Source organism: Maylandia zebra, linkage group LG17 (assembly GCF_041146795.1).
Source record: "Maylandia zebra isolate NMK-2024a linkage group LG17, Mzebra_GT3a, whole genome shotgun sequence".
NCBI classification, from domain to species: Eukaryota; Metazoa; Chordata; class Actinopteri; order Cichliformes; family Cichlidae; genus Maylandia; species Maylandia zebra.
In genome coordinates, this window is record NC_135183.1 from 30823344 (window position 1) to 30839346 (window position 16003).

General features: G+C 38.5%; 2 protein-coding genes across 2 annotated transcripts in view; both read right to left on the reverse strand.

Annotated features, from left to right (window-relative positions):
- The window catches only part of rassf8b (Ras association domain family member 8b), a 39766-nt gene extending 39211 nt beyond the window's left edge, over positions 1-555 (reverse strand). The window contains exon 1 of the mRNA XM_012918434.5: positions 93-555. The gene's annotated coding sequence lies outside the window, so the exon portion shown is untranslated. The remainder of the gene's footprint in view (positions 1-92) is intronic.
- A 91-nt stretch (positions 556-646) lies between these two features.
- pkp2 (plakophilin 2) lies at positions 647-15878 on the reverse strand. Its single transcript, XM_012918356.3, has 13 exons — positions 14539-15878; positions 12041-12111; positions 9830-10449; positions 9603-9741; positions 9285-9492; positions 8885-9062; positions 6826-6943; positions 6428-6589; positions 4274-4456; positions 3827-3980; positions 3530-3722; positions 2683-2764; positions 647-1926 (listed from the first exon to the last, which is right to left on the reverse strand). Exons 1-13 carry the CDS (start codon positions 14720-14722, stop codon positions 1867-1869), a joined length of 2352 nt encoding a protein of 783 aa, XP_012773810.3. The 5' UTR covers positions 14723-15878; the 3' UTR covers positions 647-1866.
- Positions 15879-16003: the final 125 nt, after the last annotated feature.

The window sequence follows — 16003 nt, forward strand, 5'->3', positions numbered from 1 at the left end:
CCCAGTGAATCCCTAAAGGAATTTTGCTCTCAAATATAGTCTGAATAAGATCACCATTTCTCTGAAAAAATGGTTTGACAGGGTTTTCTTACCTCTGAGTTTTAACTCTCTCTCTCCTCTATATTTAACGCACCATCTCCTTCTTCTCATTTCTGATCTGTTTCATAAGGCAGAATATTGAGAACTGAATGATGTGCAAAAGCTGTGCACGTACCCCCTGCAGTTTTGACCTTAAAATCCTTGTCCGGGAGGGCTGATGTTGATTGGCACTCAACCTCCCAACTCCTCCCCCTTTTAGCTGTACCGCAGTGCAGCTCGTGCTGGCAGGCCCCTGCAAGGTTACCGCTGCTTCACCGAGAGGGCTGACAAATGAACATAGAAGGCAAACATCTGAGTATTTCCTCCCACTAGCACTTGCCCCATCTTGCACAATTTATTAGCGAATGATGGAGCGGACCATTTACTGTGGTGCTAATCTTCCTTTGTTTACTGTCTGCAGTTTTCTCATAGGGAAATGAAAGCTTAGGGAATACATAGCAGACTGTGGTCATTTGTCATTCTGTAATGCAAAGCTATAGTGAGTCATATAAATATTGTATGAGCTGTAATATTCTGATATGTTCTTAAATAAATGAGGGAGACAACGAGTAGTAGATTTGATATATTTCTGGTGACAACTCAAACTAGTTTTCTTTTCTTTTTGTACATAACAGTTTAAAAGTGGCCCAAACAATCTTATAAACTAATACTGGAAAATCAAAACTATGTCAGTGTGTGTTGTAATATATCTACCAAGCTACATGCACAATTTCTAACACAGCATAATGTAGAAACTACTATAGAACAATCTGCAAAGCAAATTCAAGGCATTTCTTTGTGACCAGTTTCTGACCGTACTCTAAAACACATTCATAAGAAGTTGGTCTCTCATTTTAGCTCTAAAATAACCACATATCAGCTCCATAAATTGGTATCAGAATTCTTTATGATGTACACCTTGCTAGTACCAGGTTGGAACCCCTTTTGCCTTCAGAGATGCCCGTGCAGGACAGCATGTGCAAATTGTAGCCTCAGTTTCCTATTCTTAGGTGACGGATGCGGCCTCCTGGTGCAGGTCGAAGCAGTCTATCCGTTCTCCTCAGACATCAACAAGGCATTTTCACATAGAGAACAGGTTAACAATCATTTGAGCCACGGTAATGAGTCTTTGAGCGCATTCTGTATTCTTTAATGTACAGCTTCATTTGGTTTGTCTTAAAAAAAGAACTTCTTCATTTTAAAGATTTCATTTGTCTTACAACATCGACTATTATAAACTGACAAGCTGCCGTTATAGAAAGGAGGGGGAAAAAACCCATACAACATAAACAGAAAGAAATACTTCAAATTTCAATAGGTGTCTTATGATTAGTGTAATTTCTGCTATAAAAAACATTCTACATTCATCTGTCATTTTTATCATAAGGCACTATAACAATGATATGCTACACAAGGATTATTAACAACTAAAAGGTGCTTTAAAGGTCACAAAAAGTGTGGTACAGTTCTTCATGAATCAGCAGGTTTACCTCTTTTTAAATAAAACATCTCATTCATTTTGTGGTATCAGAAACATACATTTGAGAACATGAATCCAACTAATGCAAACATTAGGGCAAATAGCTGGAGAGAGATTTCCAAATATATAACAAACAACCAAAAAAAGTCTATCCTTTTTAAAAAAAAGAGTTTCAGTGTTGTTTCCAATGTTTGGTTGTAGCATGACAAAAAACCCCAACAAAACAAAAACAACAGCAATTAAAAAAAAAACCAAACAGTCGCTACATACAGATGAGATGAGATTTATGAATCCACGGCTGAGTTTCATCAGGAGCTCAAAGCTCTTTTTGTCCTTGCATTGACGAAATCGTATTTCTTGAACCCCCGCTGTTGAAAAAGTGTAGGTTAGCGTGCTGTATTTCAGACGTTCAAAAAACATAATGTATGTCTTCTCGCTGCACCGAACTAAAAACTTAAATATCAAAAAGTTATTTAACGAACTGAATGATGCAAATGTGCAGTTTAGTGCTGTGGAATACTACAAATTTTGATATCGATCTGATACTAATAAATATAGGGGCAGTATTGCCGATATCAATACAGACAGCGATACTTTTAATCTATAATGGTGGCTTATATAAGAGAGAGCAGTGCGGCATGAGTTATGAGATGAGTCATGACCAATTTGCCAATTCTGAACACACTAAAAATACTACATGTTTTACTTTTCTCAATAATTAGTTAATAGAAACATTTCAGCATGTTCAAGCTAGTGCATGTCTGACCTATATTTTTCACTTGGCTACGTACTTAACATAGAAACAAAGTATCAGTCCTGTCATGCTAGTATTGATCTGATACCAATATCAGCTTTGGTATCGATACTATGGATATTTAGATCAATCCTCTGAAAGACACAGCTGAATAATGTAACATGCAGCAATGTATCAATAACTAGCAGCTCAGTTCTTTGTTTAAATTAAACAACTTAAAGAGGAAAAGAAGCCATTTCAACCCTCTAAGCCTAAAACACATTTTTAAGTGCTGAGACAGCAACTTAAAGTGCTCATAATGAAGTGTAAAGACATGAAGAAAATCATGTGCAACATGATATGATAGGATGCGATGTGTGCAGGAACTCACTTTCTTGAGGGTCTCATGGACTTCATTGTTTTTCCATATTACGTGCAGCAGAAGGCACGCTGCCTTTTGCATACGACTGGGTCTGTAACAAGGAGAAGGAAAAGGTAAAAATAATACATGCTGTTTTTCTGAACCGTGAGTACTTTTACTTTTTATGCTTATGGTGAACTTTGGATTGACTCCAAAAGTGAAGCAATCCTCATAGATTCCTTTGCTAAAATTACACAATTTATATATTATATTATTGAATTATATTTTGGCCTCTGTACTTAACTTCCACCTTCATAACAACTAACCTTCACAACCATGCCTGTTTGGATTTTGTCAAGACTCTAAAATAAATCGAGGGGCAGCATTAATTGCTTCCTGTCTTCTTGGCATCACTTCAGACAAAATTGAATGTGCTTGTTGTGTGTGTGCCCCTTTTCCACGCTTTTTAAAAACTTCCAGTTGCATGAATTCTGGGCTTTACCTTTTCCCGCTAGTACGATTCTAGCATTTGTTAGTATGTTAATTAGGCATGTGGAATGTGGCATGCACCCATACAACCTACGAAAGCAGTTCCCTCATAACTTTGCGCTAGCCTGTTCATAACTTTGCATGGCTATAGCATTTATTCACATCAGTTTTTTAATTATTCACTTTTATCTGAAGTACCGAGACTCTGAAGAAGTTACTTTATGTTATTGCTACTTAAAGGAACTAAATACAATGGATTAGGTAAATAATGACATAAAAATAAACTAAACAAAATAACAAACAAAATAATGGCACATATATCATTATCTTACATTGAACATACAACTTCTCATGTCTTGTATCTGAGTGGTTTAGTAATGTAACTAACCCTTTGTCTGTCTTGCTGATGTTGATGATCTTTGGGATGCCGCGGTTTTCGATTATTGCGTCGGCATTCTTCGCATCACTCAGGCACAGGTAAGTCAGGATTTCACATAAAGAAATCGTCACCTCACTAGTCTGGTTGACGTCGGTGCTGTCAAAGGGCAGCATTTTCACCATCTCTGACAACACCTGGTTTGCTTTAGGAGTAAAACAAGTCATGTAAAAGAGCCGTTCAAAAGTGCGGTTTGTGGTCGTGGTGGAACGATAATGGGAAAAGCTTAGAGGAGACATCAAAAGTTACCAATGGCAGGACGAAGTTGATCGTAGCGTGAGATGTTTTTGATTAGAGATACAGCAGGTATCTTTAGATTACTACTTTCACCGTTTAAAATTTCCTTAATCTTCTCAAGACCATTTTCCCGCTGAACAATGACAACGGCGATGCCTCTGTTTATCTGCAGACCACAGAAAAAACATTTTAAATATGTCTTACATGTATGACTTTAAAATACATATACATGTAAATATAAATGTGCTAAACAATACTAATGCATAATGATCAGGTGGCCAAAACAAAAGCTGTTAAATCTGTTAAGCTGTCAAACAGTATTCCAGATTAATCTACCCTTCATTTGACTCATACATACATCTAATAAAGTGCCAGAGATACAGTAGACACACTTGCCTCTTTTCTGCTTACACATCGAACCTATAATTAGATTAAGAGCTGAAGTCCTTCCCATCTTACCTCGTGTTTTCCAGCTGTGATGTTCTGCAGAGCACCAATGGCAGCCTCCTTGATGGTGTCATTTGTACTGCAGGCCATCAGTGATATGTACATCCGCACAGTGATCGTGTCCCACAGCCACTCTATGCCATGGGGGTTGGGGTTGGGCTCGGGCTCCAGCAGGGGGTGCTGATGCACTGCATACTGAGAAGAAGGAGTTTACGAGACAGACTCCAGGTATGTGGGTCCAGTCGGTTCAAATTTACAACAAGAGGTGGCTAACCGTGTTAGCAATTGATTTTATTCAGTATGGACATCTAAAGACTGGTGGTGCATCCATTTTTCCACATTTTCATATTGGAAGTTTAACTTCCTGGCAACAGTTTTAGTGCAAAAGACATACTTATACAGCTTTAGGAAACCAAATCCACGCATCCAGATTTAATTCTTGTAGGAGGCAGAATAACAATCACTGTTAGAGCATCATATTGAAGCCCATAGTTTTCAAAAACTATGCAGTCAGTAGTTACAACTTCTCATTACAGCAAATACCTAACCAACCAGTCACATGGCAGCAACCCTGTATATTTAGGCATATAGACATAGTTTAAATGATGTGCTGAAGTTCAAATTGAGCTTAGGAATGAAAAAGATAGATGATTTAAATGTCTTTGAATGAGCACAGTTGTAGCTGCCAAACTGGGCTGGTCTGACTACTTCAGCAATTACTGATCTTCTAGGATTTTCCCACACAACCATGGTTTACAGAGAATGGACCAAAATAGAAAAAAAATATCCAGTGAGCGGCAGTTCTCGAGGCTAAAATGCCTTGTTGAGCCAGGACTTGTTGATCTCAGAGGAGAATGGACAGACTGCTTCCAGCTGATGGAAAGGCAAAAGTAATTTTTTTTTGTAAATTTTAAATAACCGCTCATTACAGCTTAGGGTGCAGAAGAGCATCTCTGAAAACGCAGCATGTTGAATCTGTTGGCTGCAGAAGCCCACACTCCTGTCAGATAGGAACAGGAAACTAAAACTACATTTCACATAGGCTCATTAAGATTGGCCAACAAAAGCCTGGAATAATGTTGTCTGGTCTGATGAGTCTGAATTCAACTCAGATTATAGTGTAAGAAATTGGCGCAAGAAACATCTACACTCTCTTGTATAAAACGTTCAGGCTGCCGGTGGTGAATGTTTCCTGACACACCTCAGATCTCTTAGTAACAACTGAGCATTTTTTAAATGCCAACATAGACAAAAGGTTAAAGAGGCTTAGTGTTATTTAAGATAACACTAAGTGTTTCCTTAAATAAGGACCAGACACATGTTTTGATTTAGTAATTTTTTATCTGATCAGCAGCCATTAACCCAGTTATTTCCACATTAATGTAGGATTCAGAGCACATAAAAGCTGCCTGAGAGTTCAGAGGTCTTATAAAGACTTCTATAACTGTGTAACTGCTACTCATAAGCTGGACCTTGTATGGCATTTTTACTCTGACTTGTTTTGTTTTTGCTTTGTTCTGATGTTAAATTTGATTTTGTACCACTAACAGCATGTCTTCGTGGCCAGGTTTCCCTTGGAAAAGAGATGTTAATCTCAAGGGACTTCCTAACTAAATAAAGGCTCATTAAAAAATGTCAGCAAATATCAACAAGAATTTAACTGATAGCTCAGGATGTGTGTGTTTTAAGCCGCTTTAGCTTGTCTACCAGATGTAAAATTGCAATCCACCTCCTCACCACTTCCCCCTTTAATGCTGCATTTGACTTCATTAATGTCATGTCCATTGTCACTGATGACTGCTTTGTTGCTACACACATGCAACTGCACGGAGGTGTCAGACCAGAACCGTAGCATCAAATAAAATTACTGCAGATGGAAAAAACAATCATCTTTTGAGAATTGTGCTTCTGATTGTCATGCTATGTAGAGCTATGGCTAACTTACATAGATAATAGCATAACAGCAGCAACACTGGCGCACCTGGTAAAGCAGTAATGTATAATGCATGATTTGTTTGGATGTTTCTCACCACCAATATAATACAAGAGAAAGCTAAATGAGCATGTTCTAGTAAAGATGATTAAAGATGTTCTCTCACACTCGGATATTAAACCATAAGAACGTCTTTTGTGTTGTCAGGGTCCATTAATGTGTAAAGAGATTACCTCTGTGATCTTGGCACTGCGATAAGAAAAACAGCCCAAAGTCTTTGGCTGCGAATCCAAGTCTTGGCGAGACTCTGTGAGAACCTGGTCGTTTTTCTTCGGAAGCTCTGACTCAATCTGATAAGACAGGTTGTGCAGGATACAGACGCAGTTCTCCGTGCTCTTCAGAGTAGATTGAGATGTAGATGAAGAAAGAAAGTAAAAATTGTCTGGCAAACAATTTAATAACATATGGGGACACAACAGAAACATAGAAGGGAATTCTAAGAATTCAGGCAAAGTTTACATCTGTTTGAAAGTACAAGTAAAAATCATTTGTGAACATGTAACAAAAGTGTTGTAAATCAAAGCAGTTTGCCGTGACGCAGACACAGTGAGGACAAATGTTTTCACTTCACCTTGTCATCCATCTTACGGTTAGCTACGGTTCCCCGGATGTAGTAGATCAAAGAATCGATGAGATTGTCACAATTCCTCATTGCTTTCCTGACATATCGGCCTGCAGAACTCAGATTTCTAGGAACAAAAATGTGCCAATTAGATAAGCCCATTTTAACAAAGTCAAAAGTGCTATAAAATATTTTTCTGTCATCCACACAATTGTGCAAATTAATGGATGCACTATTTTGGACATCTTTCCAATGCCCGTGGCAATCACAGACAAATTATATCACAGACTAGTAAGACTAGCCTGTTCTTATGCAGCCCAACCAACAGAGGGAAATAAATATGAAAATTAACATTCAGAATCCCCACAAGAGGCTCTTTGTGCAGCCATGGGGAACTCCCTTATTTCATCCACTGGGTGCTCAAAAGGCTTTAGAACATGATAAGGAGAACTCGATAACACTGGGTCAGAGAGGACTGAATGATTTCAGTTCAGCAAAGCCGGGGAAAGAGAGAACTCGATGAATAATTGAGTCTTTCACTCTTTTCATCTGGCTATAGTTGCCAGGGGAGCAGTGGCTCTTATATCTCCTGCTTTGCAAACAGAGAGATGATGTGTGTCTAAATAAGTCCAAAGCAGAAGTACGAGGCATAATCTCAGACCCCAGTAGATAAACTGTGGTTTGACATAATCACATGATAGTAAAGAAACTGTATAAAAATGGATGGTAGTTACTCTCTTGCTTATTATAATTTTAGTGACTAGGCAGTTCCAGACACTTTCACAGAGCTGCTAGATGAACCCCAGATGTTTCTTAAATCAACCATCATATGGTTCTTCTGCCCTTTGCACGCTCCTTCAAATTCTTGTACTGTTCACCTTTCTCCATCGGGGTCTCTACACATACCCCTCTAATCTACACCAATGAGAAAATTGACAATAGCATTAGTTCAGGTAGACCAGAGAGCCAAGCCTAGTGTCCTATCCTGGTAGATCAGCAGTCTACTTTGTCTGATGGATCAGCTGATACTCTTTGTTTAGGTTGCTTTTGCATCTTCAGTCATTTCCATCCCACATTATAAACAAACAGTAAAAAACAGAAAATGTGCTGGTAATTTTCTGCTAATGCATTACCTATTTTGCTTGTTTGTTTCGCACAGAAATTAATTTTCATATATGGTGAAATGGAAAAAACACTGCATAATGGAAAAAACCACAACAACCTCTTCCAACCACCAGTTTCTGACTTAGTCACTGTCATCTTAGTTGTCACTGATACCCAGGGTCAGTGCCAAAGCTTATAGAGCAGATGGAGAAATAACTTTTATCTGAAGACATTTGGCTCAGTTTACTTTTAGATTTCATGAAGATTGAAGCCAAAAGTACATTGATACTGTTAAATGAGCACAGGTACCCTTGCACTCACATATGCTATATACAAAAGACAAATATATATATATATATGCAATAGCTTACTGGCAATGTGAGAGTTTAGCCAGATCCAAAAAAAAGCTGGAAAGCATTTTAAAAACACAATGTAACTATGGGCAGATCTAACAAACACAAGCCCCTGGGGTTACTAAACAATACTACACCAGGTTTTCCATTTATGCCGATCCATCTGGAGGCCCCAGATCAAATCTATGTCACACAGTACATAGACTGGTTTCGGTCATTATGCAAATGGAGGAGTTTAAATTACATCGTATATATAAGATTGGGGAAACCTGCAGTCAGCTGAGATTGAAGAAGTCACTTGGATGAGTGACAAAACGTTTCTCCCACAAAACGCTTCGTCCAGATGAACAGAATCGACTTTTGGAGGGTCACACAGTATAAATCCCTGGAGTTTGAGGATGTAGGTGATAAATTCAGAAGCAGAAGAACTTTTTGTCCTTCAGAAATTAAATGCTATGATCCCAAACAATATCTTCTGATCTGCTGAAATCTTCGACCTCTTCTGTTTATAATCAGCAGATTAAGTGACACCTACAGTAGTTTTTGGTTTATCCCAATGAAAAACATCCCAGCAAGTACAGTTTTTTCGCAGCTAACAAAAGAGAACCTACCGCAGGCAGCCGGTGGCATTGATGAAAGTTTCATCATCCACTAGCAGTTCATCTTTCGGATTCTCGCCTTCAAAAATGCCAGAACTGGGAACAAGAACGGAGCGGCTGAGAGTGGATAAGGCATGATGTGGAAAAGCCTCCTTCAACATGTCATGAGAGGAGAGGTTCCACAAAAGACCTGTGGGAGAGATTGAGATTTAGTTTTTTGCAAGGAGATAAATCACAAAAATATAAATAAGCTAGTGCTGCATTGCATATATGAGTCTCAGAGCATGATTTCATATGTATCAAAGGCAATGTTTATTTAAAGCGAGCAAAACCAGTTTTGACGAGAGCTTGAAATTTGCAAACCTAATCAGATTAAAATTAGGACATGTAGTGTGTTTAAACACAAACTAACCCGTAAGATGCCGCCTGGTCTCCTTATCGCGGCTGCTATTCAGTACAGTAGGAATCAAAGACAAGCCTGCGTTTTCCTTAACATTAAGCTTATTTCTATCGTTCTCATAAACAGCATTACGCAGCGCCCCGGCAGTGGCACGCTGCACTTCTTCGCTGTCATTGTTAAGTAGAAACATGAGCTTCTCAATCCCGTTCACATGGCAAATCTGGAGAAAATAGAGAAAGCAAGAATGGACCAACGATTGACGAATTCATGTATCAGGATTTATAATCGCTCTGCATCCTTAACACATAAAATACCTGTGATTAAACATACCTTGCCTCTAGCAATGGCACTCTTGAAACATTCATTTTGTATGAAACTGGTTGCACAGATCAGTTTTTCCTCTTCATTCTGGGTCAAAAGCTGCACAGCCTTCTCCATTGTCATCCTCGGAGACTTGCTTACTGACATCCTGTGTGAAAATCCACAAATGTTTCAAAATGTAGATTATCAATACAGGATCATATTGAAATAATGAATGTACAGAACAAAGGTCTTACAGTTTTGTGACATTCTGCACGTGCATCTGCTTAATGGGTAACTGCGTTGCTGCCCGCCTGCCAGCATCCGTCTCCACACTGCTGACAGAGGGCGGGTATGAGTTCACTCTAAGGGATTTATAGTGGCCCCTTTCCCTCTTCTGTTTTAGCCCGAACATGCTATCCTTAGGCTGGATAGAACTAAACATGGTGTCACCATTTCTTCTCTGCATTTTTTCTGTGAAAGTTGGTTTCACAGTACTTTGTCTGTAAGTCCACTTAGAACCATATTCTCCATTTTTCCGAAATGCAGCATTTGCAGGTACAGATTGCAATCCTAAGGTCTGTCTAAACGTCCTTTGCTGGACGTTCCCTCGTGCAGGTGTGTATGCACATCTCTGTGTGCTATGAGGTAAATCTGAAAAAACATGGTGGTGAAAGGAAGCTGACTTTGCCAAGTGAGTGCCAACTTTGGGTGAATGACTTGATACAGAGGGGGTGGGCATCCCAGAATAAGTACTGCATTTAAAGTGCCTATGAGGTTGCTCTGGGCTTGACTGAGGGGACACTTCCAGCCTCCTGGATGGTTTGCGGTCATGGTCGCCAGAGAAGGAGTGACTGGAGAAGGACGATCTATTTACCTGTGAGAAGGAAAAACAAAAACAGCTTTAATGCACTGGCCTGATTACCCTGCTCTTTCACTGTATGGGACTTTGTACTTCCATTTATATACTTGGATGTCATTATAGTCAGAAATACACAGCACAGCAACTACTTGTGCAAAAGGTCATTATGATGTCTTGGTAACCCCACCCCAATGCTTTATCACTGTGCACGAGTGAACAGAACAAACTTCAGCACAAAGAAATACTGATGCGGTTTAAAATATATGACTTATTCCTTTAATGCGTTATTGTCAGAAACAGCTCCATATGTTGTCTATAAAGAGAAACATTATAGTTCACAATTAAAATCTATAGTAACTGCCTATTTACGCAAGCTGCTGCTACTTGTTTTTCTTTATAATAGGTTGAGAATACAGAAGTCACTACCCATAGACTTTAAACAAGACATAAGGATGTTCATAGACTCTTGGATTCATTTATTATTTTAATTTGTTTGTTTGTTTGTTTGTTTGTTTGTTTGTTTAATTTTAGCTCAGCTTTTTAAATTGTATGAGTGACAAAGTTGGTATTTGGGGTATGGCCTCGATGACTCACAGTGTCACTCATCAGCTAGGATTTATCTCACTGAACTGGAACTCTGATGTTAGAGTCACACAAGACTCACAAACTAGTACAAGTATAATCGAGACTTTACATTCAGAGTTCAGCTAGAAACTTACAGATCTGAAACAGAAATTTTAAAATTCCTCCACAAATCATGACGTCCATCTGTGACATGACAATCAAACAATTCAACTGGTCTTCTTTTGCTAGTTTCCAAGTCTTTTTAATACCCTGAGCCATAATGCGGTTTATGTGACAAGTAATATGTTTTGATGTGCAGTTAATTAAACTAATAGTCTGTTCAGGAAGTCTGTGCTCCAGTTCTGGTGAGTAAAATGCTAATATTTTATTTGCATGACACTTAGCATTGGTGTGTAACGTAGCACTTGCTCTTGTTCAAATACACTCACTTTTGGCTCCAACAACCAAAGATGCCGATGGCTGTAACGCTTAATGCTTGTCAACAACTGGGCACGTCCATGTTTTTATACATAATCTATCCTTTTACCCTTCTTTTACTTTCTAAGGCAAAAAGAGCTTTTTATTTTTTCAGTATTAAATTGCTTTTTTTTCCCTTCAAGCATCCACGCACATAAAGTAAACACTGTTGCATAACAGATAAGATACGAAAAGAATACAATGACTTATTATTCAACAGACTTGGGTTCTGTGAGCATGCATAAAGCAGCAGCAGGATACCACAGAGAACCATTTGCCTGTATTCAAATTATGGAGTACAATATTTAAAGTGCAGTACAGTATGAGGCCACAAGTTCAAGTAGTTTGTCCTTTTATAATCATTCTGTACAGGGACGACTAAAGCAAGCATGCTGAGCTGAATGCGCTTAATATCTGTGGAGGAATCTGCATACTTCAGATCTGTATTAGCTCTAAAAAAACAGAAGCGAGATGAATATTCTAGTGATCGATTAGGATGACAAATGTCCCCAAAATGTTTGGGTGCATGTGGCGGTGCATAAGAATAAATAAAGGAGAGTCTTACCTTCGTGTTCGTTAAAAGTCCATCTGCATCATTTAAGCTCGCTGTTTCATATTTCTGTGAACAGACACCACCTGAAACAAGTCAAAGAGGTTTGGTTAGTCCGTATGATAATTCCCGCCATGCCTGTTAGTGTTCTCATATCTGGATCGTGATTCCGACTCTGGTTTCCTCAGCTTTGAAAGGACAGTGCACACTCACGGTGCACAGCAGACATCTGTGCAACCTGCAAAATAAATGGCATCTAATTTAAAAAGAAGATGGAAGAGAGATGGCAAAGCAGTGAGATTAAATGGATCGGACATTAAATGCTATCTGTTAAATAATGTTTCATGACACATTAGGCACATTTGTATTATGTATCATTGAAAAAGTCCTTGAACTCTGAGCAGGTGTAACATCTGGTTTCCAGTTGGTGACTATCACAGCAGTAGAGCATGATTCACTTATCATTATCAGTGACCACTTGTGCCCTGTGCATGGGATTATTGTGATTCTGGGAGAGAAAATTCCTAGACATATTATTACAATGCAGCAGATATGTCAGCAGTACAGTGTACATTTTAGGACATCGTCAGGTCTCAGGAAAAAAGTCGTAAGGTATCAGGAAAAAAGTCGGGTCTCAGGTCTCAGACATTGAGACCCGACGTTTTTCCTGAGAACTGAGACCTTGCATTTTTTTTGTCTGAGACCTGACAACTTTTTTCCTGAGAACTGAGACCTAACATTTTTTTGTCTGATACCTGGCGACTTTTTTTCCCGAGAACTGAGACCTGACAACTTTTTTCCTGAGACCTGACGATGTCCTAAAATGTACACCGTACAGCAGACTTATTATAGGTTTGTATTTTCTAATTAGTTTGGTTTTTGTTTTTAATTTGGTTTAGTTCAAGTTGGGATGGATTTTCTTGTTTAGTTTAGTTTTTAATTGTTGGAAAATGTTTAGTTTTAGTTGGGTTTTTTCGTTAAGTATTATAAGGGAACATTTTAAAAGCAGTTGACTCTCAGTCTTCTAGACATTCGGAGTAATAGTAACTTTGAAATAATAATGTGAAAATTCTGAGCATATTTTAATGATGAATAAATGTGTGAATTTTACCTTCCACAATACTTAGTTAAAATGCACACACAGACACACACTTTTCATGTATTTTGAAAGTTGTTTTTTGGAGAGCTGGAATGTCAATGTGCCTGTCTCTAAATCACTTTGGATAAACTTCTGTTGTTTAAATATTTTCTAGTCTATAAATAAAATAAACAAGACAGCAGACACAAAACAGTTCAGAGATTTTCCTTTTTTTAAAAAACAAACAAACATGTAATCCATCCATCTTTTTCTTCTTATCAAATTCAGGGTTGTGGTGGTGCTCACCCTGAACCCATCACCAGGCTATCACAGGGCGCATACACAGAGACAACCATTCAGTCACATTAACGCCTGCAGCAAATTTAGAATTGCCTGTTAACCTAACATGAATGTCTTTGGACCGTGGGAACACCTAACACAGCCACAGGGAGAACACACAAACTCGAGAAGAAAGGACTCGGCCGGCCAGTGAATCCAAACCCAGGACCTTTTTGCAGTGAGTTGACAGTGCATTATAACAACGAAATATTTTAGGGAGAAGAAGTCACAAAATAAATAATGCAAATAATAAAAAGTCTTGTAATCCCCTTTAATAGCACTCTGCAATCTGTAAAGACTTGAGGGGAAGCCAGTAAAAAAATTCTTTCATTTTTATTTACAGGGTAGTGTTGACTCATGTGGTTAACCATCCGTCTAAACACACCTAACAAACATTTTAATAGTCAGTGATGCTTCATAAATTCAACCAAACCTGTCCAGATACAGGCAATATTACTTTTAATTTTTTATAGTTGTCAAAATTGAATAGAAGACCTCTTTATTTTTGGCTACCAATACTTAATAAATAAGGTCATCAGTGGATGACATAGTAAAATTAGGTTCTGGCAGTTATCACTTTTAGGGAACTGCAGAAACCTGTTAGACAAGAGGATTAACTAGGAAGTGTGCATTCCACTTACAGAAATGTCTGTGTTTACACTAACTAGACTTCTAGTAAGCTCCCCTTAATGCAGAGCACAGCCTCAGGACAGACAAAGCAGGGTCTGGCAAAGGAAAGGGGTTTCATAGTTTACTTTAGGGGTTTCCAGCTTGGACCCTTTTGAAAGGGTAACATAGCCACCAAGGTGGGAAAGGAGGAAAAACTCTGTACTTCTATTATTATTATTCATATTAATATTGTTTGTGGTTATTATTATTCAGTAAAACAGTTGATAGTTCACTAATCTACCTGTACATGTCCCTGACATCCTAAAGTTTAAATATTAGATTTGGAAAGTGGGAGGAAGTTATTTTTGCTACCACTCTCATTCACTTCATTCATTAGTACTACTTCATTAGCTTGGCTTACAGTGCACCCGGTTTCTCCCAAATGCGTCAAAGTATGATGCTGATTCGTTTTCAAAATGAACATTACCATTTGACTGAGTCTTTTTAGACTTCCTGGACATTGTGAGCTGAACCTGCCGGTGAACCCGCTGATTCCGGTCCTCATCGGGCTGCGTTGAGGATCGCAGATCGGCCGGCAAAGCCAGGCTGGTGTCATCCAGCACAGAGGAGTCGTGCGCAGGTAACGCCGACTTAAAAAACGGATCGTCCATTGTGAACAACAAATGAGAGCAAAAGAAAAAAAAAACTCGCCAAGAGTCGAGAGGTCAGTTTTTCCTTTTAACCATATAGATAGGGATCCTGGAATAATAGTCGACGCTGCTTTGTTTCTCCCACTTTCCCTCAGCTAGGTACAGCCAGGAGGGCGGGGCTAAAGGCGCACCTGAGGTGTCAGGTGTCACCACGAGGACACGTCAGGTAACAATGTGTGAATGTAGCTGTGTGCTTTAATTATTTACTATTTATTTCCCTGCAGACTTTTTTTTTTTTAAAGTTTAACGGCCGTTTTGAAATTGTGAACTAAATTACTCAACACCAATCAACATTTTTAAAGATTCAGCTAACACTACTTGGGAAAACTGATATATTTGTCCAGCAAAAGTTTTGCCTATGTACACCACCATGATGGATTTTAAATCAGTCGATCAAGATGTGATTATATGACTTTCAGCTTGAACTCAAGAATAAATGTCTGCATTAACTGTGCAGGAAGTGCAGTCATTTTCTTCAGACGTTCGGGAGTAATTCGAGAGACTCAGGTCAAGTGCGTCATATTTGACACCCTTTTGGGTGAGTTTTATATCTCTACATCATCAGTGTGATAAATTGCACTCTAAATTGCAAGGTTCAATAAACACTTGAAATAGCTGAATAAGCTACAAACACTTTTTTTAAACAAAAAATTGGATTTTCTGGCCATTATTTCATGGTTCAGACTTCACAAGGATAATTTTAAATATGGAGCTTTTTTAAATAGTTGGATGAAAATCCTTTGTCATCAATAACTGCCTGAAGTCTAGAATCGATCAGATCAGGTGACCAGGCCATAGAAGAGCATCCTACTTCTTTGCCTTGGCACAAAATTCCTCCTGCTTCTTCCATCAGCAAACACTAGTGGCCCACTTCTACTTTCATCCATGTCAGTGCCATCACACTGCTTTCACCATGTTTGACAGATAAGGTGTTATGCTATACTTTTCTCTTATTCTTTTTTTCTCCAAGATGGAAAAAATCCTGTCACCATCCACTTTTATTAGCTGAAAGCGCATAATAATCCTAATGAAGGCCATCTTCTCATGCACAGACATCTCTTTGGGTAACTTATTTAAAAAGCTTTAGAACACAAATTCAAATTCGGTTTTGTACTTTTGTTAAAACTCTTGAATTAATTTTGACGTATTTTTTACTCCTCTGTGATAGTGTAGAGAGTCAAAAAACACAACAAAACTAACTGTTAGTACGGTGGGGACTTTGTCAGCAGATCTGTGTGATCT

Bases quoted from the DNA above. Each gene is read 5' to 3' on its own strand.
- pkp2 (XM_012918356.3), bottom strand. From the start codon at position 14,722: ATGGACGATCCGTTTTTTAAGTCGGCGTTACCTGCGCACGACTCCTCT. The intron at 3,981-4,273 runs GTAAGATGGGAA...TGTGGTCTGCAG, and splicing joins TCACAGCTGGAAAACACGAG to ATAAACAGAGGCATCGCCGT. The intron at 3,723-3,826 runs GTAACTTTTGAT...TTACTCCTAAAG, and splicing joins TCAACTTCGTCCTGCCATTG to CAAACCAGGTGTTGTCAGAG.